This window comes from Equus quagga, chromosome 7 (assembly GCF_021613505.1).
Source record: "Equus quagga isolate Etosha38 chromosome 7, UCLA_HA_Equagga_1.0, whole genome shotgun sequence".
Lineage (NCBI taxonomy): Eukaryota > Metazoa > Chordata > Mammalia > Perissodactyla > Equidae > Equus > Equus quagga.
Genome location: NC_060273.1, coordinates 128,273,302 through 128,300,287, shown reverse-complemented (window position 1 = coordinate 128,300,287; position 26,986 = coordinate 128,273,302). Strand labels below are relative to the sequence as shown.

The window sequence follows — 26,986 nt, the reverse complement described above, 5'->3', positions numbered from 1 at the left end:
ACAGGAAAGTCTTGAAACGCTTGATTAAACTTTGGTTAGAAATTTTACTTTTTTTTAAATAGAAAAGGAAAGTCTACTCTCAAATGGTTTCGCATACTTGGACAATATTTTTGGCCTCATCTATTGGTTAGAGCCCTGCCATCAACATTATGTATGCTGTTCCACAATGGGGAGCTCCTGTTCTGTAAGGGATTGGTCATTAGGAGTTCAGTGCTCTCCTAACACCAAAGAAAGACCTCCTGCAATCTGGAGTTAAGGGTGACCAAAGTTTTTCCAATTTTTCTGCAGGCAGGAGACATGTGCCAAACTCTTAAAGGTTACTTCTGATCAAGATAATCTGAAGATTGAAATACAGATTTATAATCCAAAATTTGGTGATACGGACGAACATCAATGACTTGGACTTTGCCAAAGATAATAACCTCAGCGAACTGGGGGCAGAGGAAATTATTCAAAACGAATTCAACTGTTTCTCAACTCAAGCCTACCCTCACTTGGCAAAGTGCGCTATAGAATTTTATTCCATTTGCTATTGAGTGCCTTTACAAGCCAGGGTTTGCAATGCTTTTGCCCCCAAAATAAAACAAAACAAAAATCAAAAGTGATTGGATGTCAAGCATGACACATATGCTGTCAAATTAAAACCACTCAAAACTTTCTCCTCCTTCGAGTCAAATCTCAACAGCCTTCACGCTGACAGCTGGTGACAAGCTGAACTGAAGTTCAAGTTTTGCTTTACTTGGAAATTTTTGTTTTATTTATTTTTTATCGTGAAGTGGGTGTTAATTTTTGCATTAAAAATTAGTGAGAGAGGCATAGATTTGTAAAGAATGTTTTTCATATTTTTCTATTTCTAATCACATAGAAAAGAATGTGTAATCAATGTTTAATATCATAAAAAATTCTATTTAAATTTTTCTGCGTGTGTTTAGGTACTTTTTCTCTGTAAAAAAAAAATACTTTATTTTAGGGAATTTCACAGATTTCAGAGTCTCAAAGAGGTCTATGATTCAAAAGCCTGGGGAAAAAACACTCCTCTTTAGATATTGACCTCACATAACACACACATCATCTCACAATTATTTAAGAATTATAAGGAAGAAAATCAAACCACAACAGTTGGAAGAAAATATAGATAAACATTTAGCACATTTCAGGCTGAGAAAAAGCTTTCTAAATAGAAAACCACAAGAAAAATAAATAAAAAGTAAAACGGTCCTTCTCTAGCTCAATAATTTAATTTCAAATCATTTATATCTAAGGGAAAAATCCAAAATGTAGACAGAGGTTTCAGGAAGAAATTATTCATTACAGTGTTATTAATAAAAAATGAAAATCAGCCTAAGTTAAGGCAATGGTTAAGTATATCAAGATACACACATACAGTAGAATGTGCATAGAGGTGTGACGGGGGCCTGGTTGGGAGTTGGGAGCAATGGACACTGGTGGTTTGAAGGGTGAGTACTTCATCTAAGGAAGACAGCAACTACGTGACTTCCACTGTCGTTGGCTTTGTGGAAATGTGGGCCCTGTGTTGCCAGGCTTTCCCATTTTATAAAACTTTTTAATTGGAAATAATTTCAAATTTACAGAAAGTTGCAAAAATGAGAAACAGTAAAAGAACACCTATGCCCTTTACTCAGATTATGATTAATATTTGCCTCCATTGTCTTCTCTCTTTTTTCTGAACCATTTGAGGGTATTTACACATATCATGGCCCTCTACTCCTAAATACTCCATTGTCTATTTCCTCAGAACAGACACTATACTCCTTTGAGGTAGGGCATCAGGAGTGGGATGAAGAAGGGAGAGCACGAGGAGGTCATGTCCTCGTGGCCGCCAGTCAATGAGCCACTACCCCTTGCTTTAATACCCAACAGGGATTGAAAACTGTTACACTAGACAATTGTCATTCTGTCAGTAAAAACAACACCTCCAATATATGTACACTTGTATTTATTTATAAATTGGATATATATAGTAATTTACTAATTTTATAAGGTCCTAAAGGACCTTACAAAACATTTACTTAAAAGAGGATGAGATCAAATTAAATACAAACACAGGTTTTAAAGTTTCCTTCCTGTACCCTCGCAGGTGTGTGTGTCCCACGTTGGGGGCCACTGTTCTACACCGTGGTGGCGGGACAAGAAGGAACTGCGACCTTTTCCAAAGCTGAGTCTGGGTTCTGCTCCCCAGGTCACACCTCCTTCGTGTCTACCAGCTGTCTCTATCACCACACACTGTTTCATCGCCTTCACAGCGTTCATCACTCCTGGAAGTCATCTGCTTACTTGTGTTTGTTGCCCCACCACACACACTAGCATAGAAGCTCCATGAGATCCAGGATCTTGCCTGTCTTGTTCCTTCCTAATTCCTCCACACGAGAACAGGGCTTGGTGCACAGCAGGTGCTCATTAGACACGTATGCACAGCTGCTCCCTGGCTCACATCCAGCTCTCTGCCCTGCTTGGTGCTCCATTCTCCTAGCAGGCAACAGGGCAGGTCCCCTGACCCCCTGCAGGAAGCAAACAACACCCTATCCTTCTTAGCCCAGCTTCTCCACTTTAAAGACCTCCTAGAGAAGGCGAGTGGCTGAGGACAATCTTGCTCTTCAAGTAAACACAGGCCTGCAATCTCAAATCCAGAAGCTAACATATATATCAGATTACAGAATTTCTAAAGGCATTTCTTTTCAAAAAAATCATTTATTTGTAAGCTGAACTATCACTTCCATAAAAAAGCTATCATTCTCACTCAATGGCATCAAGCTGTTCTCGGAGCTTCTGTCCTGGGAGGAAAGAGAGACAGATGTGCAGGTACCTGATGGTTTTCCACACGTCGAAGCCGTCCAGAGGCTTGGTGCCATTTGTGCTTCCCCCGGCCAGCTTCACCAGAGTGGGCAGCCAGTCGGAAATGTGGATGAGCTCCCGGTTCTTCACACCCTTCTGTTTCAGCAGGGGGCTCGCCACGAAGCCCACACCTCGAACGCCTCCCTCCCAAAGGCTCCATTTTCTTCCTCGAAGGGGCCAGTTGTTGCCGCCCGCCAAAGTCTGCCCTCCATTATCTGAAACACAATTAGGTCTTGGCATGAGCACAATGTTAACTATTACATACTACACCAAAGGACAGAAGACTTCTACGCATGTTTCAAATGGTGCTTAAGAACTAAAAAACAAAGCTCCTACTTAGCCCCTTCCAACGACCCCCCTCCCATCCTCCACTACCCTCCACTACAGAGACATAAGCAGAGGGCAGCATGGCACATATCTGACACAAAACCCTTCACTCCTCCATGGGCAGGGCCACTGAAAAGCAAGGAGGTCCCCTGAAGGTAAGTGCATGGGAAAGAGCCCTGTGCTAATCAATGACCAGGCTTCAAATGCATGCGTGCAACTGGAGTGAATCCAGGTGAGCTGAGCCCCTCCTGGTACACAAAAAGCGACCTCTGAGTGGGTATCATTTAGTGACCCAAAGCTCCTGACAACTGGGGACAGCGGACCTTTTTATTTCCCTCCTGGAAAAATTTTCTAACATCTAAACTGGTAACTGAATTAACATTCTACTCTCTGGTGATTTGAACTCTTTCTTAAGTGTGAAAGTTGAAGATTTCGCCAGTGGGCTAAACGTCTCTGTAAACAGAGCAGTTGGGTGGAAAAAGTAATTGCAAGAAGAATTCCTCCCTTCTTGAAGGGACAGCAAGACAGAGTTTCATCACGCACTGTGTGCCAGGGAAGAGAAGGTTTCACTTCCAAGACAACCGAGGGAATGGAGGACACTGGAGAAGCCAAAGGAGAAGTTATAAGAGTGACTTAAGCTAAGTATCTTACCAGCTGGTGGGGCTTAGAGGTAGACATTAAGTTGGACTGTAGAAAGTAAAAAAGTGATATTTCTTGTGAACTGAGGTTGTAGAATCATATCATCTCCAAAAGTATGCATACATTTAGGTGACTTCAGAGACACCTTTTAAATGACACTCATTGGCATTTACATTATACTTCAATTAGGTTTTTAAAAGCCATGTTATCCAAATGAACCACAGGAGGGCAGTATGGCAGACCTGCTCTATAGAACATTACATATAAAAACCTAACACAGAAATCAAGATCTATCAAAGCCACAGGATACACGTGGAAAGAAAGAGAACTAGCATTTGTTACACACTCCCATGCACCGGACACCACTTTAATTTCACACTGTCTCTCACATAATCTGGAGTCTGACAGACCCGGAATTGAAGCCTGATGCCAGCCACTCACTAGCTGTATGATCTGGGGCAAGACACTGCCTCAGTTTCCTCATGTTTAATGTGGAGATAATAACTCCAACCTCATGTATGATGGGAGAATTAAATGACCCCATTTATGATAATTGTTTGCCTGGTTCCCTGGCACAATCTAATGCTCAATAAATGGTAGCTAATACTCACAATAACCCAAATTGTCTAGTATTATAACCGTTTTTTACCCCCCCCCTCCCCCAATGAGATTTGAAAAGGCCAAACAGCTAATAAGTAGCAAAGCCAGGATTCAAACAAGGTCTGTGTGACTCCCCAGGTACCTTCCACCCCCACTGTGCCATGCTCCTGATGTCCTTGGTGTAGAGTGGGTTTTATACCTCTAGGCCACATAAAGCTTCACTTTCCTATGAAAACCATAAGCACGGTCAATCTCAGCAAAGTGCACACTCGTCCTATGACACAGCAGAAGGAGAGCTCCTTCAGGGTGATGATAATTCCCTTTAGAGGACCCCCTGTTGCTGGTAGGTAAGAAATTCAAGGCTCTACTGCCCAAGAGGCTTCTGATCAAGCTCTTAACACACCAGTTCCTGGGTTCTTCTCTGTGCCTTGTGAAGGGGGGGAGGAGAGCCTTGAGCTAGATCAGATGAAGGTAACAATTCTTCAGCACATGGGTGGGTGACTATCCATCTCATCATTTGCTGTTGCAGACTTACAAGAACCTTTCCTTAAACTGAATTCACATCTTTTCTTGACAAAAACCCAAGGCCCAAATAATCACCCAAGCCAGTTTATTAAATACACATTCTATTTCACACGAGCAGACCTGCATATTGAAAACAACGGACACCATCTTAGACAGAGGGAATTCCCCCATGCTCCTCATACTTCACCGACTATCAGCCACCCATAGCCAACGTATCAAAACTTAAAGCAGGCGCCATTCATGTGATACAAAAACACACTGGAAAGAAATGTTTACACTCTATCTATGAGGTCAAGAATCGCTGAGACAGCGATATTATTTTGCTTGGTTATCTGGATTGCTATAAACGATGCTAGTTCAATCCTTGTAGAAGATGTCTGCTGTCTGCATTTTAAATAGATACACTCCCTTGAAATATTATATAACGTCTCCTTCAGTTCCACGTATTTGTTACTGCTCAATATAAAAATGTTGGATGATGATGATGGTAGAAATAAGAGTGGGAGATGATGAGGATAAGGGTGGCTGGGTCTGGAATCTGATTCTAGAAGCAGACCTTCAGGTATGACTCAGAAAGGAAAATACTCTGGTCTGTAAAGAGAATTTGGCCATTGCTGCTACTGTAGGAGCTGGAAGATGTTTCTACACCTTATTATGGGAGGGCACTGATGCAGAGAGGATGGCTGTTTTTGCCATTAGCTCATGTGATGTTTTTGCCATTAGCAATGATAAGCGATTCTACCATCCGTTATCAATGTGGCTTCCTCCACTATTTTTTCGAGAGCACTCCAGAGAGAAAGCACTGTTAATTGACACACCTGCAACTTGTCCCCTGGGGCTCCCCTGTCACAGAGCCAGCTGCAGATTTGGCTGCATGAAGAGGGCAATTCAGCCTTGCTGGGGGCTTGTATATCCACAGGTGGTGCCCGGCTGACAGTTGCGACTTATCAGCAAACGGGCAGAATCACAGACTTAGGCCTTTGAGAAATAGGGCACCATCCATCAGTTCTAGTACAGTCTTGCTGGTATTTCAAAGAGTTGGACATAAAACTGATGAGAGTAACAGCAAGAACAAAATCAGCTCATTTGAAACAAGGTAGAAAAGGGGTTTCTTATATTGCTCACTTAAGTCTGACATAAAATTCACAAAGACAATAGAACCACCACCATTTCAAATATGTTTCTTTTCATTTTCCCTCCTAATTTTCTTTTGGGTAAAAGTTAATTTTTGTTCTTGTTAAGAATTAATTTTCGAGAGAAATTTTTCTTGTTTCATTTCCTGACTTATAAAAAAACTTACAAATCAAAATAAGATGATTCCAATGAGTAAAGGAAGCTATGGAACATTTTTTTTTCCAGGGAAATAGTTTTTCAGCAATGTTTTTGGCAGAGGAAAAAACCTAATTATAAAACCTTTGCTGTCTAGAAAAGAAATGTCAAACTAAAACAAATGTTGTCATATACAGATGGTAAAGCTCACTTTATTATTCATTACTGAACAAAAATAACTGTCAAAAAGTCATGGAAAAACATCAGTTAGCCAAAGATCTGAGCAAAAGCATAAAGTATATGACAATGAAGCCTCATCCACATCCAGCTGATAGAAATTAAGATGGAACCATGACAACAACATTAGCTTTTAGGACTACTCCCCGAACACTGTCCTGTTGCGGCTTGTGGACGGCTGCCCTCAATCATCAGCCTACGCCTCCACCTCATGGCCCCTGTGGATCTTTCGCCCCAGCCTTACCCAAGACATTCTCCTCACTCTGACTCGGGGAGCCTGGAAAGAAAAGCAAGAAAGGCTCCAGCAGCCCTGCACCAGGGCCTGGACTTCCCTCTGCACAGGGCCAGCAATGTAAGTGTGACACATGAGCAGACAACATGATTTCAAATCCCAAGAAGCCTCTTTGTCCAAAAGAAGGACCTGCTTGCTGATGGTTTGTTCTTTTAGATTAATTTTTTAAATTACTACAATGCAAACTGGAGAGTTAATACGTGTCTTAGTACTCACTTAAAGGATTAGGTAAATGCAATCTTCTACTAAAATGTTTTGGAGAAACTATCTACACAGATACTCCATTTACAACCTGATGTTTTTCTCTTTCCCTCTTGCTCGACATTTAATCATTTCTAATTGAATGTGCATTCACTCCTGCCAAGTCTATCTTTCAGATGGGTTCCAATCCCTCCCCCTTCTCCAGCCCCACTGCCTTGAGTCTGACACGCCCCTCACCTGGTCTCCTGGGCTAACGCACCAATTGCTTCACGTTGCCATCAGAGGCATCCTTGTAAAGCCCGAAAGCAACCAGGCCACATCTGTGTTTAAAGACCTCTGACTGCTTTCCAATCAGGAAAAAGTTCAAACTTCTGCCCAACAAACATACAGAATCCTTCACATCTGGCCCCAACCTACTTTTTGGGCATCAACTCCTGCCCTTCCCCATAAAAGCGCCCTGGGCTCCAGTCACGCAGAGCTAACTTCTCCCTGTTATGTCCTGTTATGCTGACGTTGCCTTTGTACATGGTGGCTCCTTGGCCTAAAATGTCTTCCTCTTCTTTCCCGCCTGACTTAAATTTTAAGTTCCAGGTTAAATGTCACATCTACAGTGAGCCTTTTACTTATTCCCCCAGACAGTCTGTATCTCTCCTCTGTTATTCTGCTCTTTATAGACACCTTTTCTATTGCACTCATCTCTGAATATTGTTAATTAGTCATTCATGGGTTTGTTTTCCTCATAAACTTTGCCTCTCAAGGACAAGCGCAACGTCTCATTCTTCTTTGCATTCCCAGGGCCTAGCACAGGAAAAGCCAAAGAGAAGGGCTCAAAAATTGGGGGGAGAACAGGACAAATAAGTGAATAGAGAAAAGGCCACCAAAAATAGAGGTTGAAGGCACTTAAAAATTAACTTTGATTCTTACATAGTTTTTTCTGAGCCTTCATCCAGCCCCTCCACAACCTTGACTTTTAGGAAGCTGTTTTAGACACAGATGCTGCTTATTCTACAGGATGTTGGTAAGTAGGGCTCATGGACCCCTGTGAGGCTTTAAGTAAATCAAACCCACAGATACCAGAATCATTTGTCCAATCTGGCAGCCAGTCAGTTACCTTGAAGTCAAAGGGGTTGTTTGAGAGCGTTTGAGAAAGCACGGTCCTGGCTTGGAACAGAGTCCTCACTCACTCCTTTAACAAATCTTTCTGGAGTGCCACCGTGTACCAGGGACCACTCTAGCTCTGGGAAAATGGCAGTGAACAAGACAGACAAGGTCCTCTTCTCACAGAGTGAACAGAGAAGGAAGTCAGCTCTCTCTCCATTTGTGGTCGGTGGTGACCAGGCCTCTTGGAGGAGCTGAAACCAGAAGATGGGACAGAGCCAGCCATCAAATAGAGAAGAGCCCAGCAGAGGGGGGAGATGGCTCAGGGCCTTCTTCAGTCGCACGCAGAGCGCGGGGATTCTGCGTCAGGGCTGCTTCTTAATTTAAGACCAAACTAACTATACTCTTAAGAACATTCTCTTGGCAGAACTTAAGGAAAAATCGAGCTGAATAATGACTAGATATAAACAAAAAGATGTTTAGCTGTTTTATGACTATCATCATTTTTCTCTATCATCCCTAGTCCACATTTCTAATTTCACTGAAATGTATTCAAGGAAGAGGAGTTAAGTGCTGTGAGTTGGGGCAAGTTACTCTATCTCTGAGTCCAAGTTTTCTCATTTGAAAAATGAAGATAACAACAATACCCAACCTTAATATAGTGCATGGCACAGAAGTAGTAGTCAATGAATATTAGTTATTTTTATTGATGATAATCACCAGCAGCAGCAGCATGAACGTATGCAGAGCAGACCAGGCTCCTGTCTGGGTATTATTAAATACATGCTAGTTTTAGGTATTATAACCACACTCTAAAACACCACACTTTCATAAGAAAAAAGCATTCTGAGCATAGAGCATTCTACAGGTTGTATTCTCTTCTCTGTAGGTAATTTCTTGAGAGTCACAAAAATATAATGAATTGTGGGGCATTTGTTGTTATTATTGGGGCAGAACCAGGGTGACTCCTTTCTGTTTTCATGAGTTTAAATGAAGTATACCAGTTATCAAAAAAGGAGGCACAATAACCAGAGCCTACGGTTCAACTGAAATGTCAGAAAACAAATCTTTATTCGGATTTCATTCGAATATTTGAAGGGGTTTTCCATGGTTTGCAGCATTGAGGGCAGATAAATGCTCGGACCCCCAACTCCGAGTCAGACACCAATCAGCCTTCCCATCTTCATTAAAGGCACCATGAGGGGAGCGTTCTGCTGTGCCAGCATTAGGAGGACTCTGGTGGAACGGAATTGGCAGCCAGACCCCAAATAACTAATGTAGCCACCAAAAGAGCTGAAGATAAAGAAGATGGATGCCGGGAGGGAAAGGGCAAAATAAGGAATGAATGGGGATTAAAAAGAAAAAGATGACACAGGATTGTAGTAAAAGATTTCCTTATTTTAATGGGGCTAATGTCACTGCTTATAATGATGAGATACTGATGCGATTTTATCTCTCCTTTAAAATTTATTAAGGATGAAAAAGCTCGAAAGTCTGTTGAAAGATTGAAAACATTTGGTCTCTGAAAGTTAAAATGGAACTGGGAACTGGAAAACAGTCTCCTGATTTATTACATATAGGTAGGCAAACAACCGAACTTTTTCTCTAATTTCTAGGTAGTCACAGATCTTGGAGATCCTTAAATGAAAGTTGTAAGATAAATACAAGATGTTGTAAGTTACTCTCACCTAGCAGGCCTGGGTAATACTGGATCCCCCAAGAAGTAGCACAGAAGCCCCATGTGTGGAATATTTAGGGCCAGCAAAAGTAGCAAATGTTTGTTCTACACTTTTTTATTTTACAGCTAAAGCCCTCCTTGTTTTCCACACAGTTTGATCTTGAAAGAATGCTTGATATTTTTTCACTAATGAAGTTAGGAATTTCAAGGCAAACTAAAATTGTTTGGCCCCTTGAGGGAGTATCACAGTTTACTCACAAATTATTTGGCTCCCCTTCCAGACCCGAAACCCCTTTAAGGTGGCCAGATAAGTTTTTACTAGACAGCTGTTTATCTGTCAGTAATGCCAGTCGAGAAGCAATAGATGAAAAGTATCACAGAAGAGTCTGGCAGGTTCAAGGGTAGAAAGAGAGAAGTGAAAATACCACCAACAGATGGATAAAAGTCGAGTGGTGGTTTCAAAATCACAAGTGTACTAACTACCTGTATGGTGAGAAAGATGGGAATTGAGGTCAATGATTTTTCAGAGAATTAAACCAGAGAAAGCTCACATTTTCTATTTGGGCACCAGTATCAACTATTTTAATTTCTTTTTGTTTCCAAACATATAATACAAGTTAAATGTTTTGAATTTACCCTTCAAACAAAATTAACATTTTACTGGATCTCTACTTTATATGCTTTCAGGGTTACTCAGAAAAACCAAGAAACCTGAGTGGACAACAGTTTTGTCTCCCCAGAGCCCTGCTCTGAAGTTTACTAAATGCTCAGGATCTCCCCAGTGTGTGGGTGTCTAACTGTGGCAGGAGAGACAACGAAAGTCCTGAGAACACAGATCAGCATGATTCTCTTTGAAGAACAACAGAAAAGTGAAACATTCAAAGGCAAAAACAAAAATAATACACCTAAATATTAAGAAGTTTGTTCAAAGAATTTCAAATATTGAATGCATACTTAATAAAGGTATAAGAAAGAGATTTCCTTCAGATCTGCAGATGACACTTGCTCCAAAACCAAAGTAAAATAAACTCCGAGTCCTCAGATTCCAGGTCCTCTTGACCATGCTGGACATCAGGACCCCTTCTGACCAGAGTGCGCAGTGAGAGCGAAGAGAAGTCCTGGTGACAAGGGACATCCCAAGCAGGTGACGGCTGGCTGTTGGGAGTGAAGGCAGCTGGAGGAGAAGAGAGCATGTGGGAAGCAGCCTGGGTCTCTGTGCCTAAGGAGAGGCAAGTGGCTAACCAAAGGCATTTGCAGAAGACAAAGGGATGTTGAGAGACAGAGAGGGGCCCAATATCTGGGAAACTCAGCATCTCCTGAACAGCCATGAACTAGGACAAAGATTAAACAATCAAACAAATCACAACAAATGCCCCTGAGTAACCACCATGGGCATCAACAAGTCCCTACAACCAGATCCTAACACAGGACCCATTTAGTCTTAGACACAGTGCTAACACTATGTATGGTGTTTCGGTTCCTAACTTCACAGCAGGCTAGAATCTGCAAATTGGGAAGGCAGACTGCTGGAGATGGTCTCCATAGAGATCATCCTAAGAGTAAGGGAACAAGAACAAAAAATACGAATTTTAAAAGTAGACCACAAACTAAAAATGTATTTGCCTGTTTTTCCAAAGTTCAGTGATCCACACTGGTGGATGTTAAGGACACCACTGTATGAAGCATAATACAATAACTAAAAAATTAAAATGATGACCCTATGCCATCAAGACAGTAAGAGGCCTGTGGCATAGTTACAGCTATCTTAGACCTAGAAGATTTATACTCCATACTCATGTCACTGATCCTATCTACATCAACAGAATGTGACCACCTTCACTCCCATCTTCTAGCAGAGGCCACGTCTACAAGCACACGGAACTTCTCCTATCCTGGCATAGGGTTAAGCCTATACACTGAAAAGAGAGGAAATGATTACAGGTCAAGCAGGGTGCCTCATGTGCCTTACAAGAGGATGCTTTGAAATAGTAAATCAGGGCTTTCCTCATGCCTGGTAATTCCGGTCACCCTGTGACCTTGTTCCACTCGGGAAGTAGGCATGGCAATGGTGAATGGCCTCAGGGAAGGGAGAATCAGCAGATGGATGAGCCACTAGACTTAGCTTAATGATTCCTCAGAGCCAGTTAGGGGAAGAGAGAAGACCAGAAGCAGAGCAAGAGGACAAGTCTGTGCCCATAAGAAGGCACTCTGGGCCCTGCCCCATGTCTGCGCCCCAGGGTAGAGGGATGGATAGATGTGGGGATGCAAGAGCGGAAACAACAGGCTTCATCCTCTAGTGTAGCCTGGTGGCAGGAGACGGGACAGCAGGGCTCCATGCATTTCCCTGTGCCCACGGTGGTGTGGCAGCAGCAGACGGCAAAAGCTGCAGGCTCAGAGGCCTCACACTTCAGTGTGGAAGAGGCTGCAACCCCACTGATGAACAGTTCTCTTTTGCTGTTAAGAACAGAGACGTGGTAAGAGACGGTCCCAGTCTCTGCAGGCAAGGAGGTTGCAGCCTAATCTAGACGGATGACACAAAATGGGCAGACAGGAATGGGAAGGTTTCTGTAGCGAGGAAGCAGGGATGATGACTGTGGACCACGTGCTCCCCTCAGCTCCAAAGCTTTGGCTCCCTGGAGGCGAGCCGGGGACGGGACAAGAAGACCGTGAATTAATCAAGATGATCTAACAGACTGAGACCAGGTTTCCTCCACCCAGCAGAGCTGGGACCCCAGCAGAGCTGAGTTCAGTTACAGGGAGGAAAAAAGAGGCCAGTTACACTTCTTGCACATCTACCTTTGTGGACTGAAACCTGAGATTACTAGGCATATGTGTGAGCATTATGGCTGGATGCCCTGTGTTTGATGGATATAATATTTATGTGAGGTTATTTTGCATGTGAAACACAAGGCGAATCTGTTTTTACTGTTGTGGATGTTTTGTTTTTATTATGGATGTGGGCACATGCGACCCACCTGTAGATTCACTCACAGATTTTACCTTTTTATAGAATAGCAACTATAATAACTAGGAACATTCTGAAATAGGAAAAAAAGCTTGTTTCTGTATCATGTTTCTCAAGCCCTTCAAGCCCAAAACCCTCTTTTCGTAACAAATATTTTCTTATGCTGCTTTTACTGTCCTGTAAGGAAATTCATACACAATATTATACTTACACACCTAACTTTTAAGTAACTCTAAATGTAACATACAGGAGAAAAGGCAATTGATAATAAAATAACGTGTATTTCCTATGAAAATGTGTACTATATATAAATAAATTTGGACTTAAAGGAGCCATTCTACACACTAGAAGAGCAGAAAAATGACAGAGCAGGGATGAATGCTAGAATAAAAATTACAATATTAAGTGTATATAAAAGCATGCAAAAATTACATTGTGTCTGTATCAAACAAGACTAGGTTCTAGACTCAGAAAATTGTAAACATGTTTTTCAATCTTCATGACTAACCAGCAGGAGATCTGTAAGTTGGACAAGACTCAGGACAGCCCCTCCGTGCGTAGGGCTATTGGAGCACTGCATCCTGGGCTTCTGCCCACTAAGTGGTAGGAGCAGCCAACCAAATTTCCCAAATGCTCCTAGTCAGAACCACTGCCCCACACAATAGCAAGCTGGGACACACAGTCAGGGATGGGCTGTGGCCTCTCTTTCAAGAGGCTTCGCAGGCTGGCACTCATTCCTTTGTGAATTTACCAGTTTGCAGTCTGGTCTGAAGCCCTGCAAGCTCATCAATAATCCTACCAGCGCACAGGAAGAGACTCCACCTCATAGGAGCAGAACCACTATAAATGATATATATAATCAGAACATCAACTAACTGACTGACAGTGTAAATTTACCTATCACAATGGCTGGCATCTTCATGGCCCCATGTGAGTCACATAAGTACCTGAGAAGCTAAACCATAATCAGGCTTCCTGGTGAGGAAGGACTCGGAGACTATGACTTATTGCCAATACATTTGTATTTTTGTTTATGCAATCTGATAATAAAATAATTACTTTTCCAATTTAAAATATATTACATTAAATTACACTATAAATATTCAAAAACATAGTAAAAGAAGGCTTCTTTCTATAAAAAGGAAACTAACCTAGTTTTAACCATTTTTTTCAGCAACTAAGTTCTCAAAAATCTAATAAAGTGCACTCCAGACAAATAGATAACCTAAGTAACTCTTTGTCTATTCAAGAAATTGAAATTTGTAGTTAAAAACTTCCCATAAAGAATACTTCAGGCCCAAATGGCTTCACTGGTAAATTCTAGCAAACATTTAAGGAGAGAGAACACCAGGTCTATCCAAACTCTTCCAGAAAACAGAGAGATGCCTAAACTTCCCAACTCATTCTATGAGGGCAGCATTACTCAGATTCCATAACCAAAGACATTACAAAAAAGGAAAATTACAATGAACAGACGTGCAAAAATCCCTAACAAAATTCTAGTAAGTCAAATGCAGCGATACATGAAAACAGTAATACATCACTGCATTAGTTTTCCATTGCTCCTATAACAAATTACCGTAAACTGAGCAGCTTAAACAGCACAAGTTATCATCTTATAGTTCCACAGGCCAGAAGTCTGAAGTGAGGCTCACTGGGCCAAATCCAGGTGTCGGGAGGGCTGCACTCCTTCTGGAGACTCCAGGGAGAAGCTGTTTCTTCATCATTTCCAGCTTCTAGATCCTGCAGGAACTCCTTGACTCAAGACTCTCTTCCTCCATCTTCAAAACTAGCAACGGCAGGTTGAGTCTTTCTCACTTCGTATTACTTTGACCTCCTCTTTGTCTCTCTCTCCCACTTTTAAAGATCCCTGTGATTACGTTAGGCCCAAACGGATAATCTCTCCATTTTGAGGTCAGCTGATGAGCAACCTTCATTCAGTCTGAAGCCTTATTTCCCCTTTGCCATATAACACAATGTATTCCCAGGTTCAGGGCTTTAGGACATGAATGTCTTGAGAGGGAGGGAGGGGAAGGACATTACTCTGCCTATCACAATCATGATGACCAAATGAGGCTTATCCCAGGATTACAAGCAATTTTCAAACAGAAGATCAAAGCTGGAAGAATTACACTGCCCACCTTCAAGACCTACTATAAAGCTATGGTAATCTAGACAGGATGGTACTGAAATAGCGAGTGGAGAAAAGAAGCACACTCAAATGATCCCTCGATAGTTAGCAAAGATGGCAAAAATAAATCAGCCAAGAAAAGTCTTCACGACAAATGATTCTAGAGTAACTGGATATCGATAGGAACAAAAAAGAACACTGACCAATCCCTACTTCACAATGTACTACGTAAAAATTAACTGAAGATGGACCATATTACAACTCAATAGTAAAAAATTAAAATAAAATATGGGCGAAGGATTTGAATAGATATCTCTCCAAAGAAGATCTACAGATGAAAAAATCTTCAATATCATCATTAGTCATCAGGGAGATGCAAATCAAAACCACAATGAGATACCACTTCACACCTATTAGGATGGTTATAATAAAAAAGACAGATGATGACAAGTGTTAGAGAGGATGTGGAGAAACTGGAACCCTCACACACTGCTGGTGGGAATGTAACACGGTGTAGCTGCTTTGGAAATATTTGGCAGCTCCTCAAAAAGTTAAACATAGAGTTACCGTACAACCCAGAAATCCCACTCCTAGGTATATACCCCAGAGAAATGAAAACATCTGCCACACCAAAACTTGTGTATGAATGCTCATAGCAGCATTACTCATAATGGCCCAAAAAAGTGGAAACATCCAAAGTCCATTAATTGATGAATGGATAAAGAAAATGTGATATATTTTCGGCAATATATAGCAAAATAGGAATATTATTCAACAATGTAAAAGAATGAAGTACTGACACATGCTACAATATGGATGAACTTTGAAAACATTGTGCTTATGAAAGAAGCCAGACACAAAAGGACACATATTGTATTATTTCATTTATATCAAATGTCCAGAACAGGCAAATCTATAGAAAGTAGATTAGTGGTTGCCAGGGGCTGGGAGGAAGGGGTAATGCTAATGGATACAGGATTTTTTTTGTGGGGGTGATAAGAAATTAGATAATGGTGATGATTATACAACTTTGTGAACATACTAAAAGCCACTGAATTGTACACTTTAAAAGGGTGAATTTGGAGGCAATGTGAATTATATCTTAACAAAACAAAATTGTATGAGGAAAAAAAGATGGATCAAAGACCTAAACGTAAAAGCTAAAACCATAAAACTTTTATAGAAAAACATAAGAGAATATCTTTGTGACTTAGGGATAGGCAAAGGTTTCTTAAAACCAACAGCTTTTTTTATACATTTGTGTATAAAAATCGATAAGCCCCACAATGGCGTAAGAGCAAGCAGAGGGATGATATAACTTCAAAGGTAGAATAAGCCATGGGAGGAAGTGCATCTCTGGTCAGCTGGTGGGCTCTCACTGCAGTTAATTATCCACCCTCCACGTTTTTGCCCTTGGATGAGCAGTGGGTTCAAGAAGAAATCCTACATTCAGGAAAAGTCTCCCTGGTGTCACAGGAATGTACACACTCTGCCTCATGGAAACAGTCCAAGCCTGCCCACTCCATGTATATTTCAGAACACAGACAAGGATAAAGCTCAGCACACAGATGTGCTTCTTCTAGACAGGACATTCTGAATACCACCCTAATTATCAAAACCCAGCGCTTCCAGGACACGTCAGATTCTTTGTTCTTGTTTTCATCAGTCCCTCAAATTGACTTGGCTTCTTTTAAAAACAGTAGATCTTTTCTGGAGTCAATGTGTCTTTCTCTTACAGACCTCTACTTTTATACCTCAGTATTTCATCAGGGACTTTGTGGTAAGCTGACCGCACAAAACATCTGCCTGGCATGTGAGACACAAAATTCTCTTTTGGAAAGCTTTCTGTATGTACCCAAAGAGACTGCTTCATTGTTTATTCCATTTTTGGCTTCCTGCAAGTTTAAATGTGGAATCAAGTGGAAAATGACTTCAAAACAGATAAGAGATTACATGAATCTTTTCCATACTCCATGTAGTAATGAAGACATATTAACCCCATCACACATGAAACTGTTTGCCAGTGATTTCTTTAACTTTTAATTCTATGATTTACAGACAGTAAAATTCACTTGTTTTCGTATGCAGTTCTATGAATTTTGATCAACAGTCACATAGCCAGCGCCACAATCAAGATACAGGGCAACTCCATCACCCCAGAATTACTCCCTTGTGAGGCCCCTTTGTAGTCAAACCCTCCACTCCACCGTTATCCCCTGGCAACCACTGATGTTTTCTCCATCTTCAAAGTTTGCCTTTTCCAGAACGTCTCACAAGAAGAATCATACGGTGTGTAACCTTTTGAGGCTGGCTTCTTTCACTCAGCATAATGCATCCGAGATTCATGCATGTCAGGGTGCCTATCGACAGGTCACCAGACTGCTGAGTAGCGGTCCACTGCAGAGACGTACCACAGTTTCCTTTAACCATTCACTAGTTGAAGGACATTTGAGTTTTTTCCAGTTTTTAGCAGTTACCAATAAAGCTACTATAAACACGTGGGTATAGGTTTTTGTATAAACATGTTTTCATTTCTCTTCGCTAAATCCCACAATTGGGATTGCTGCTGTCAAGATATTTTTTCTTCATCTTTGGTTTCAGCAGTTTGATTACAATGTGGGTGTAGTTTTCTTCGGGTTTACCCTGATTGGATTTTACTGAGCTTCCTGAATATATACACATATCTTCTGCCAAGACTGTCAAGTTTTAAGATGTTATTTCTTCATAAATTTTTTTCTGCCCCAATATCTTTCCTCTCCTTCTGAGGCTCTAATGACATAAATGTTAGACCTTTTGATATGGTTCCATAGGTCCCTGCAGATCAGTTCAACTTTTTTTCTATCTTTTTTCTGCCTGTAATTATTCTTCCAAAGTTAGTTTTGTACCTTTTTACTAAACACTTAATTCATTTTCCCCCAAAGAAACTAAGAGGCAGTTTCTAAGGGCATTTTATGACTCCTGACCCTGTTCTTCTCTCAACTTGGCAGAAAGAGTTTCCAGGACTTCGGTTCAGAGTGGAGACCGGAGGCCCAGTCATGCTGGAGTGAGTCATGGGATCCTTCCTGGGGAGTCTTGAATTACCACAGACAAAATTCTCAAAAATCGTTGTAACTCAGCTGGTTGCTGGCATTTTTCGTATGCTTCAGCTGAGTCAAAGCATTCGGAAGTTTATTTTTCATATTTTATTTGGGTTTATTCCTGTAATCACAAAGGCTGTGCCTTCATTCTAGGACAGTATCTATTATATTTGAAAATATTTGTGAAGCATTCAGAAGGGGTTTGCATGGAGAGCCCCTGTGAGCAGACAAGCACAAAGGAGGAGAGGCTGCGGGCAGAGCAATTGCACAGATCGCCTGCACAAGCAAAGAGGGCCGAGTCCATTGTGAATTTTCAGTTGCAGCTGTGTGGAAAATACCCATGCTGGTGACTCAACGTCTTCGGATTCCTAGCTTTAAATTCTAGCCGGGAAGAGAACGTTTTCAAATGCTGAGTGCAAAGGGAGACTGGTGAGCTTCAGCCAGTTTTGAGCCCATCAGCTACCATGCATTGCCATATGGAAGGACAATTTTAAAAAAAATAAAAGGGATTCCCGTCTCAATCAGAGCATCCAGGATGGTACCCGGACAGCAGGCACAGCGACCAGAACTGTGGGTGACAGAGATGCTGCATCTATTTCCAATAAGAGAGATTTACCTTCCTTTTAGTGTGACTTTGTGCCGGGCTCCTGAGTTTCTCTTCTGGGGGAGGTGTGCTCAGATCCAAACTTATTGCTTGGCCAGCCCATCAGGGTCACATGTAAACGGCAGGACCAGTGATTGCATCACATTTGTGTCTTTTCACAGTTTTATCTGGGAACTCTATCTTCTGTAAAAGACTGTGCCTGTGTCCCCTGATCCTCAGCCCCCCACTTCTACCCTCCTCCTGCCGGGCTGCTGGGACTGTATTTTGTCGCTTATCTAACACAAAATAAACAGAACAATCTGGAGCTAATTTAAGTGGTTTACCATATCAGGATACAGCTGGGAAAGATTTTAAGAAAAAGGCTCCACAGGAACAATAGTGCTGTGAAGCTGAGCGGCGGTGGAGAGCCCAGGAAGGCAGTTGCAGACAGCCTGGCAGGCAGCTGTCAGCCACTCCAATAACAATCCCCACAGCCAATGAAAACGGGCAGGGTCTGTGCGGGCAGCTCAGCCGGAACACCAACAACGAAAACAAGGAATTAGAGGGCCTTCTGAGTTAATGGCTCAAGTGTCAGGGCCACCAGTCTCCCGGGAGCCCCTCTGCAGTGCTCCCAGGCAGCGAGGACTGAAGAGGAATTGCAGATGAGGAGACAACGCTTCATTTCTTCATAACACTGGCCAAGACTTTTTTTTTTTTTGACGTGCATGCACACATGCTGGCTTTATCCTGACTTATGAATCCAGCGAGGCCCGCAGAGAAACATCTGTTTTTGACATCAGTTTCTTCTACTCTGCAGGCTGGTTGTCTTTTTAACTCTTTGGGGGCCTCTGGCTAGACCGTGAATTTCCTGGTGCAACTCGACAGAGGTGAGAGGGCTGGAGGGAGTTAAATAAAGCTCTGTGCTACCCTTGAAAGAACCTGCAAACGCTTTATATATTAAAACAAAAAACCCCACTTGGATCAAGCTCTTGACAAAAATCCAACCAATTAAGTAGACAGGATAGGCCTAAAGGCAGTGACGTTTCGTGCAGAGAATACTGAATTGGAAGCGTGGAGACCTGGACTCTAAATTGGCTTCCGCACTGCAAAAGGTTTCTGGGTCAAAGTTTCCTCACTTTGGGACCAAATGACCTTACCCTCTTCTTCATGATTTAATTCATGACATTAGCTTATGCTCACATCTTCTTCCAGAGAGCACTCAACTTAGTAAAAATTACCCCCTGACAAGAGCAATCTTTAGGTCTATTATAGAACAATTCCATTTGCTTGCGGATAAGTTTAAAGGTAATCCATCTACGTTGTAAAGTAAGAAGAATGCCATTAGGAAAGTTCAATAAAAAAATAAACAAACGAAAAAGTAGAAATGAAATGTTTTATTAGTAACTGTTCCATTTATTGTCACGTCATATGTCACAATAGATCATTTGAATAGTATTGAGTATCAAAGTTTCCACGATAATAGAACTAACAAGAATAAATTTCAGTGTGCAAAAAGGCAGAGTATAGATAGGTTTTCTAAGAGCAGAAAAAAATGTGGAAGGCGGGGAACTAGCCCCTTTAGAAAATATAATATCCCTTCTATTTCTAGAGCATGTACATTTGGACAATGATTACTTCAAAAATATCTAAGCACTCTTATGGGGAAAAAACCCCAAACTATCTGAAAATATAAACTCTCTCTAGGACAGCTCTCAAAGAACAGGGTGTATCATAACCACCCAGAAGGCTTGTTAATGCACAGGTTGCTGGGTCCCACCTCCAGAGTTCCTGGTCCAAGGGGGGCCTGAGAGTTTGCATTTCTAACAAGTTCCCAGGTGATGATGCTCCTTGGACCATACTGTGAAAATCACCTCTCCAGAGAGAGAGATTTAATGGCTGATACACTAAAGTCAATCGGTTTTACTCGGTATCTTTTTTGTCGTCCTTTTGAATCACCAATCACGCGTTGAACAGTGAGAGTGGAAAAATAAGCAGGAAGAAAAATGGGTGCTGAATCAATGTGGAATATTCATAAAAGTCACGCAAAGAGAAAATGGCTGGACCTTAACTTCTGTGAAGATTAAATGATAAAAGAATTATGAAAGTCATTATTTTCTGAAGGGTAAAACTGTCCTTGACTTAAGGATAAAAAATGTGGCAAAGGAGGAATGTTTATAACAACAAGTCCCTGGGTCCAGACTCTATTCCAGGGGTTCTCATCCTGGCCAAACTACAGAATCACTTGAGAAATCAGAATCTTTGGAGGGGGTTTTCAAGGTGATTTGGAAATACAGAGAAGATTGTGAATCTGCCTAGAAGGTTCTCTGTCCTGGAGAAAAGGGTGTTGGAATTTCCATGATTGGACCACAGAATCTCAAATGGTATCTTAAGACATCAACATGAAGATGACGAGGTCAAAAAAGATTAAACGGCAAGCAAGAAGCTGCACAGTCAGTTAGAAGCAAAGCCACAATTAAACCTCTTTTCCTGAAGCCCATCCAAATCTCTATCATATTGTTTGACTGCAATGGCAATAATAATTAAAAAGATAGAAAAAGGAGGTAATTGGGGAGAATCTAAAATAGAGCCCACAGTACACAACAGTAAGGTCAATTATCATCTTGGAGATGCCAGCGGTTTCATTCAAAGTCTCCATTTTAAGAAACTGAGGAGTCAATGCAGGCTTTCATCAATTCCGAAACCATACTTCTAATGAGTGGTTATGTAGCCAGGTCTTCACTATCTACAGCCTAAGTGGTTGCGGTGGGGTTGGTTAGTAACATTATTGTGGTACATCAAGACCATATGAATTTGAAGAATAAGGAAAAAGAGAGAAGACGGACTGGAGTGATGCTGTCTGGCAGCCTTAACGGCTCACAGGCAAGCTCCTCTCAAGCAAGCTCTTTTGGAGACTCCATCAGCACTGTCACCATATTGCACTGCGAGAGGTTTGCCAGAGGCAAAGTGAGGTCATGGAGCGATCTGGTGAGGCCCACAGTTCATCTGTGACTCAGCCTACTTTATGGGACTCAAAATGAATTAAAACTACATTTTAAAAGTCCTATCTTCCACCTGGTTCCCATCACTGATTTTGGCTCGTAGGAAAAGGACTGTCAGTTTTTATCTTCAGGAGGTAAAAAATCATATCATATTTCAGGGAAAAGCAAATAAACATATTTGCCATGATGGTTTCAGGTTTACCAACACAGCAGGTGGGTCAGGAAGCACTGCAGGATCCAAGCAATTACAACAGCAACATTTCCCTCAACCGGGAAACATGACGTCACACGCCCAATGAGAAGGTATGTTTTGAGTACATGATATGGAACAGAGGTCAGACAGGAGCTTCTCCAACTATCTGACTAAGGCACTACATTTTATGGAAACTTTTTCTCTGGAGATCAATTCACAATATCCCTATCCTCTCCCATTTCATGATAAAAACCACACATACAGTCAGCAATTACTCTTAAAGCAGCTTTGCTGAAAGAATAGTCGAGGCATTAGGAAGAAGAATCAATGTATCATGTTGATCACTTAAAAGCTTTTTTCCTGGTTCCTGACAACTTGCTGAGAGCTAGGGGACAGGACTCAGTGAGTCAGTGGGATCCCCCAAGAAGGCTTCCTGCTCAGCCAGAGCAGTGCTCCCTCACCAGTCCTTTTCCAGCCAGCCAAAATCATGATGGAACCAGGCTTTTAAAACGTAGCTTTAATTCACCCTGAGTATCAAAAAGCAGGCTGAGTGACAGACAAAAGCAACAGTTCGGGGTGGACTTAGTATTTTTCCTGCTCTGTTGTATGATGGAACCTATTTATTTCATTTGATTCTCAAGTTTCTCATGCTATAATCAAACACAAATGTAGTGGTTCCTATCAGTTTATTTTACAAATGTGAGTTAGAGCCTCTGATCCACATTTCAACATAGGTTCAGTGTTGCGTATCTGTGTTTGGAGCTGAAATTTCCAGACTTGCCATTTTAGACACATCACAATGATTTTCTGTCACTATGTATGTTTATGCCAAGATATCAAATTAAAGTACCCAAAATTTTAGCCAAAAAAAATCTGTCTTTTTGACCTGTAGTCACCCAAATCATGATTTCTTAAAACGACTGCCATTATTAAAAATTGTTTTTAAAGAATTTTTAACGTCAGAGAAATTTTTACTACAGAAAGGTAAGTATTTACCTTGGGTGGAAGGATAACGAATAATTTGCCTGTTTCTCTTTATACCTTTCAATAGTTTTCTACTTAATGTCTTAATTTTTTTATCAGAAGCACAATTAATTTAAATAAATTAATGAAGACAGTAAGGATTTCTTTCAAAAGTTGATACTAAATCTAAAGTAAGTGTGGCTTATTGTGTAATAAAGTCTACTCTCGTAATCCAAAGGTTAGAAAGTATTATTTTATTTAATTTTATTTTTTAATATTGTTTTATGATTTATTCTTTTATTGTGGTAACATTGCTTTATAACATTATATAAATTTCAGGTGTACATCATTATATATTTCAATTTCTGTGTAGATTACATCATGTTCACCACTTATCACCAGACATATGTGCCTAATTACCCCTTTCGCCCTCCTCCCTCCCTGCTTCCCCTCTGGTAACCACCAATCCAATCTGTTTCTATGCGTTTGTTCGTTGTTGTTTTTATCTCCTATAGAAAGTATTATTTCAAATGTGAATTTACAAAGAAGAACAAAATGAACTAGGAAGTATCTTTTTTTAGAAAGAAAAGTAACATTTTAGAGCCAAATTACTTAAAAATATAAAATGAAACAAGCCCTCATGTCTCCACCCACCATTCTCAATGCCACACCTTGTTGGAACAGGGTGGCCCCCAGATCGGAATGGAGTGGCCCACAAACACTCAGAACCACATGATGGTGCCAAGATACTTCATACTCCTTATATCTCATGAAAGTCGTCTTACGGATATTAAACCTTCCTGTTCATTGTCCAGGTAATTTGCTAATCAATAGACTACTTTCTTCACCATTTGGGCTTGCTCTTCATTCCTTGTGTATTTTTGACTAGAAGAGGCATAGCTCAATTCTGACAGAAACATTCTCTTTTGTCAAATAAATCTAGTCCTCGCTAACAATGTGCAATAAGTTTGGTTTCTGTTTTCCATTCATTGCCTGGATATCTTCTTGAGCTATCCGATAACTATCTGACCAACGAACTACTGCTGCCACTTCCATCAAAATTGACACAGTTTATCTAGTTGACCCATCTGGGTCCTTGACTTCTTTGTTTGAGCTTCATCAGCCATGGCATAAAGGACTTTTCTGAGCCGCATTGATAGTGTAACTAAAAGGAAACCAGTGATCCCAAGAAAAGATCCTCTACACTGTGGATTGTGATTAGCGAAATACTTCTTTCAAGTCCATCTGAGGCGAGCTAACTGTACACACTAAGGGAAAAGATGCCCTAGAGGCAGTAATGGGGGAAGGTCAAATAGGCTTTCAGTTAAACACAAGACTACACTGATTCAGGGGAAAAAAAAGAAAAGGAGGGATAGAAGTGAAAAAGAAGGTAAAATGGAATCTGATACCTGTCAGATCTAAGTAGATGTTTACTTGTTTACCAATGCCCTTATGGAATCTTAGTCTGTCGCTTCATTTACACTCTGAGATTCGCCTTTATTACAAATATCCTCTCAGATGAATGATTCATTATAAAATCACTGAAGTTTTGGATGAGGATAACACATGGAAAGTGAGGGATGACTTCCATAAAATTCAAAATATCCCAGATACGTATGTACATCTCATGCGTGAACGTGAGATAATCACACGTCTACCCTCCATTTCTTTTAAGGCTCTCAGCAGGCCCAGGAAGGCTTCCCACGCAAGCTCTGAGGCCAAGCTCCATCAAGGTGCTCTGACTATTGGGAGAAAGAGAAAGATCCTCCCCAGCCTCTTCTACTCCAGAGCAAAGAAAACTGGGTCTGGGCACATGGATGAGCTTTCTTAAGTCTAAAGCCAAGAGCAGACTTGATCAAATTTCTGGGGTATTATAGTAAAACACTAAACTCGCCTGTCTTCTGGGAATATTCAGGTAGAACAAGAGGTCACTGAGATAATGACCCCAGGGAATCCTACCCCGAGATCACCTATGTTTCTGTCCCATCCCCAAAGTCATCCTCCTCTTACTGACGAAACCAAAAGATAAGAAGGGAGCTAAAACATCCATTTGTTCTTCAGATAAAATGTTACCTCAATGCCAAGTTTTCTCCTTGAGATTTATCATTTTCCTATAAAACTGTATCATTTATCATGCCCTAAAAGCAATATAAGTGTCTAAGGAAATCAGAAACAGAGTAAAAAATAAGAAAAGGATTTAGTAACTGCAGGTTGTTATTCATTCACGGGCAGATCTTTCTGGTCTGCTTTCTACTAGGAATCTTAAACGTATATATGCCTATACATTTGTGTTACAATGTCAAACAAAGCATCAACCTATGGTGTGCCAGTGTTCCAGGCACAGGGGATAGAGTGATGAACGAGACAGACACGTCCTTGCTCCCTTGGCGTTTAATTCTGGTGAAGGAGACAGGTGATAAACAAGTAAAGCAAAAAATAAGCAGACAAGATAATGCCCACTGTGATAAGTGCCATGAAGAAAACAAAATGCTGTGATGTGACAGACAACGAGGGGCATGGAGGGGCAGCATCAGACAAAGAGCTGACTTGTGAGCTGAGACTTAAAATGACACGGCATCAGCCCTGTGAAGGTGCAGATGAAGAGAGTTCTAGAAAGAGGGAACTCAAGTGGAAAGGCTCTAATACAATATCAGGGTAGTGGGATGCATTGTGCCAAAGTTTCTTCTAAATTAGAGATTATATAAATTATATTTCTGATAATTTTCTACTGTCAAGAAAAACATAAGCTAAATAATGCCTAGCAATCAACCATAAAGAAAGTTCAAATCAAATTATGCCATTATCATCACTTTTCTTCCATGATCGGTACCACCCACCTACTCAATTTCATTGAAATTTATTTATATGATAGAACGCATGTCTATTTGAAATCTTTTTTGAGTGCAATTGTGTTTGAAGGTGGCAAATTAAATCACAGGTTCAAGAGGAATCAAAGAAAACTGAATACTCTTCAATCAAATTTGGCCAAAATCAGTTAGTTACTTAGAAACTTACCACGGAACAGACGGAGAGAAAGTTACAACTCAAACTGTCACACTTCCTCGTGTTGGCCCATCAGCATCATGAGACACCCTTTCAGCCCTCAAGACAATTAATTCAGTTTTTTTTTTTTTAAAGATTTTATTTTTTCCTTTTTCTCCCCAAAGCCCCCCGGTGCACAGTTGTATATCCTTCGCTGTGGGTCCCTCCAGCTGTGGCATGCGGGACGCCGCCCCAGCGTGGCCCAACGAGCAGTGCCATCTCTGCGCCCAGGACTCGAACCAACGAAACACTGGGCCACCTGCTGTGGAGCGCATGAACTCAACCACTCGGCCACAGGGCCGGCCCCCCAATTAATTCAGTTTTTAACTGTAAGTTTGACTCATGTCTGGAGTAGATTTATTAGTAAGCACTAGATTTATTGATTCTCTTAGGAAAGGTATCTTCTATATAGCAATGAAATTCTACATGCAATTCCATGGTTAATATATTTTACATCAGGGATTTCCGATGGTATTATTAGGTACTAAAACTACCACTCCTCATACTTCTGTTAGATGCAGTAAAAAGCCTTAAGAAGGCAACACATTGTCATTTTTTATAAAGTTTTTTTTTTTAAGTGGAATTACACTTGTGGAAATTTTTCAGGGATGTTCCCATTCAGTTTATTGTACAATGTTTCTAATTTGATTTTTAAGGGCTTTCCATATACCTATCTATATATTTTAAAACCTTTTATTTTAGAATAGTTTTAGAGTACAGAAAAGTTGGAAATATAGTACAGAGAGTTCCCATACACCCACAACCAGTTTCCCCTACTGTTAACATCTTACATGAATTAGTCCTACACATTTTGGATAATAAAAATCTCAATTTCATCTGCACAAATACACATGCACACAGACACACATACATACACTCTTCAAGAACTTTCAACGCTATATGGTACTTCTTGCAAGGTTTAGTCCAAAAATTGTAATCTTTCAAGATCTTTTCTTAATGTCTGACTTTTTTAAATGTTAGAATAAAACTGATTTATTAAATTAAGTAATTCTTCTCTAGACATTTTTAGAGTCAAAGCAATTTTTTTAATCAAAAGGTCACTACCAAATAATCATCTAATTAGCGAAAACATTTTTTTCTGAATTCAAAAAGTAATCAGAAATTACAACCATAAAAGGGTGCTAACTGGGTTTTCACAGAAGTGTGAAGTGCCAGGAGCACTTTTTTTGGTTTGTTTCGTTCCTCTGCTGACGAAGGTTACCCCATTTAACTCTTTATCTTCTGCATGACAAGACCCATACCAAATGCTACAGTTCAGTAGCAGTAGAGGAGGAACAAAACACAGTCAAATAG

At 40.8% G+C, this 26,986-nt stretch overlaps 1 protein-coding gene across 1 annotated transcript in view; it reads right to left on the bottom strand.

Annotated features, from left to right (window-relative positions):
* The window catches only part of ARSB (arylsulfatase B), a 166,946-nt gene that overhangs the window by 86,453 nt on the left and 53,507 nt on the right, over window positions 1-26,986 (bottom strand). The window contains exon 5 of the mRNA XM_046667307.1: window positions 2,825-3,068. Coding sequence (XP_046523263.1) covers window positions 2,825-3,068 — 244 coding nt within the window. The remainder of the gene's footprint in view (window positions 1-2,824; window positions 3,069-26,986) is intronic.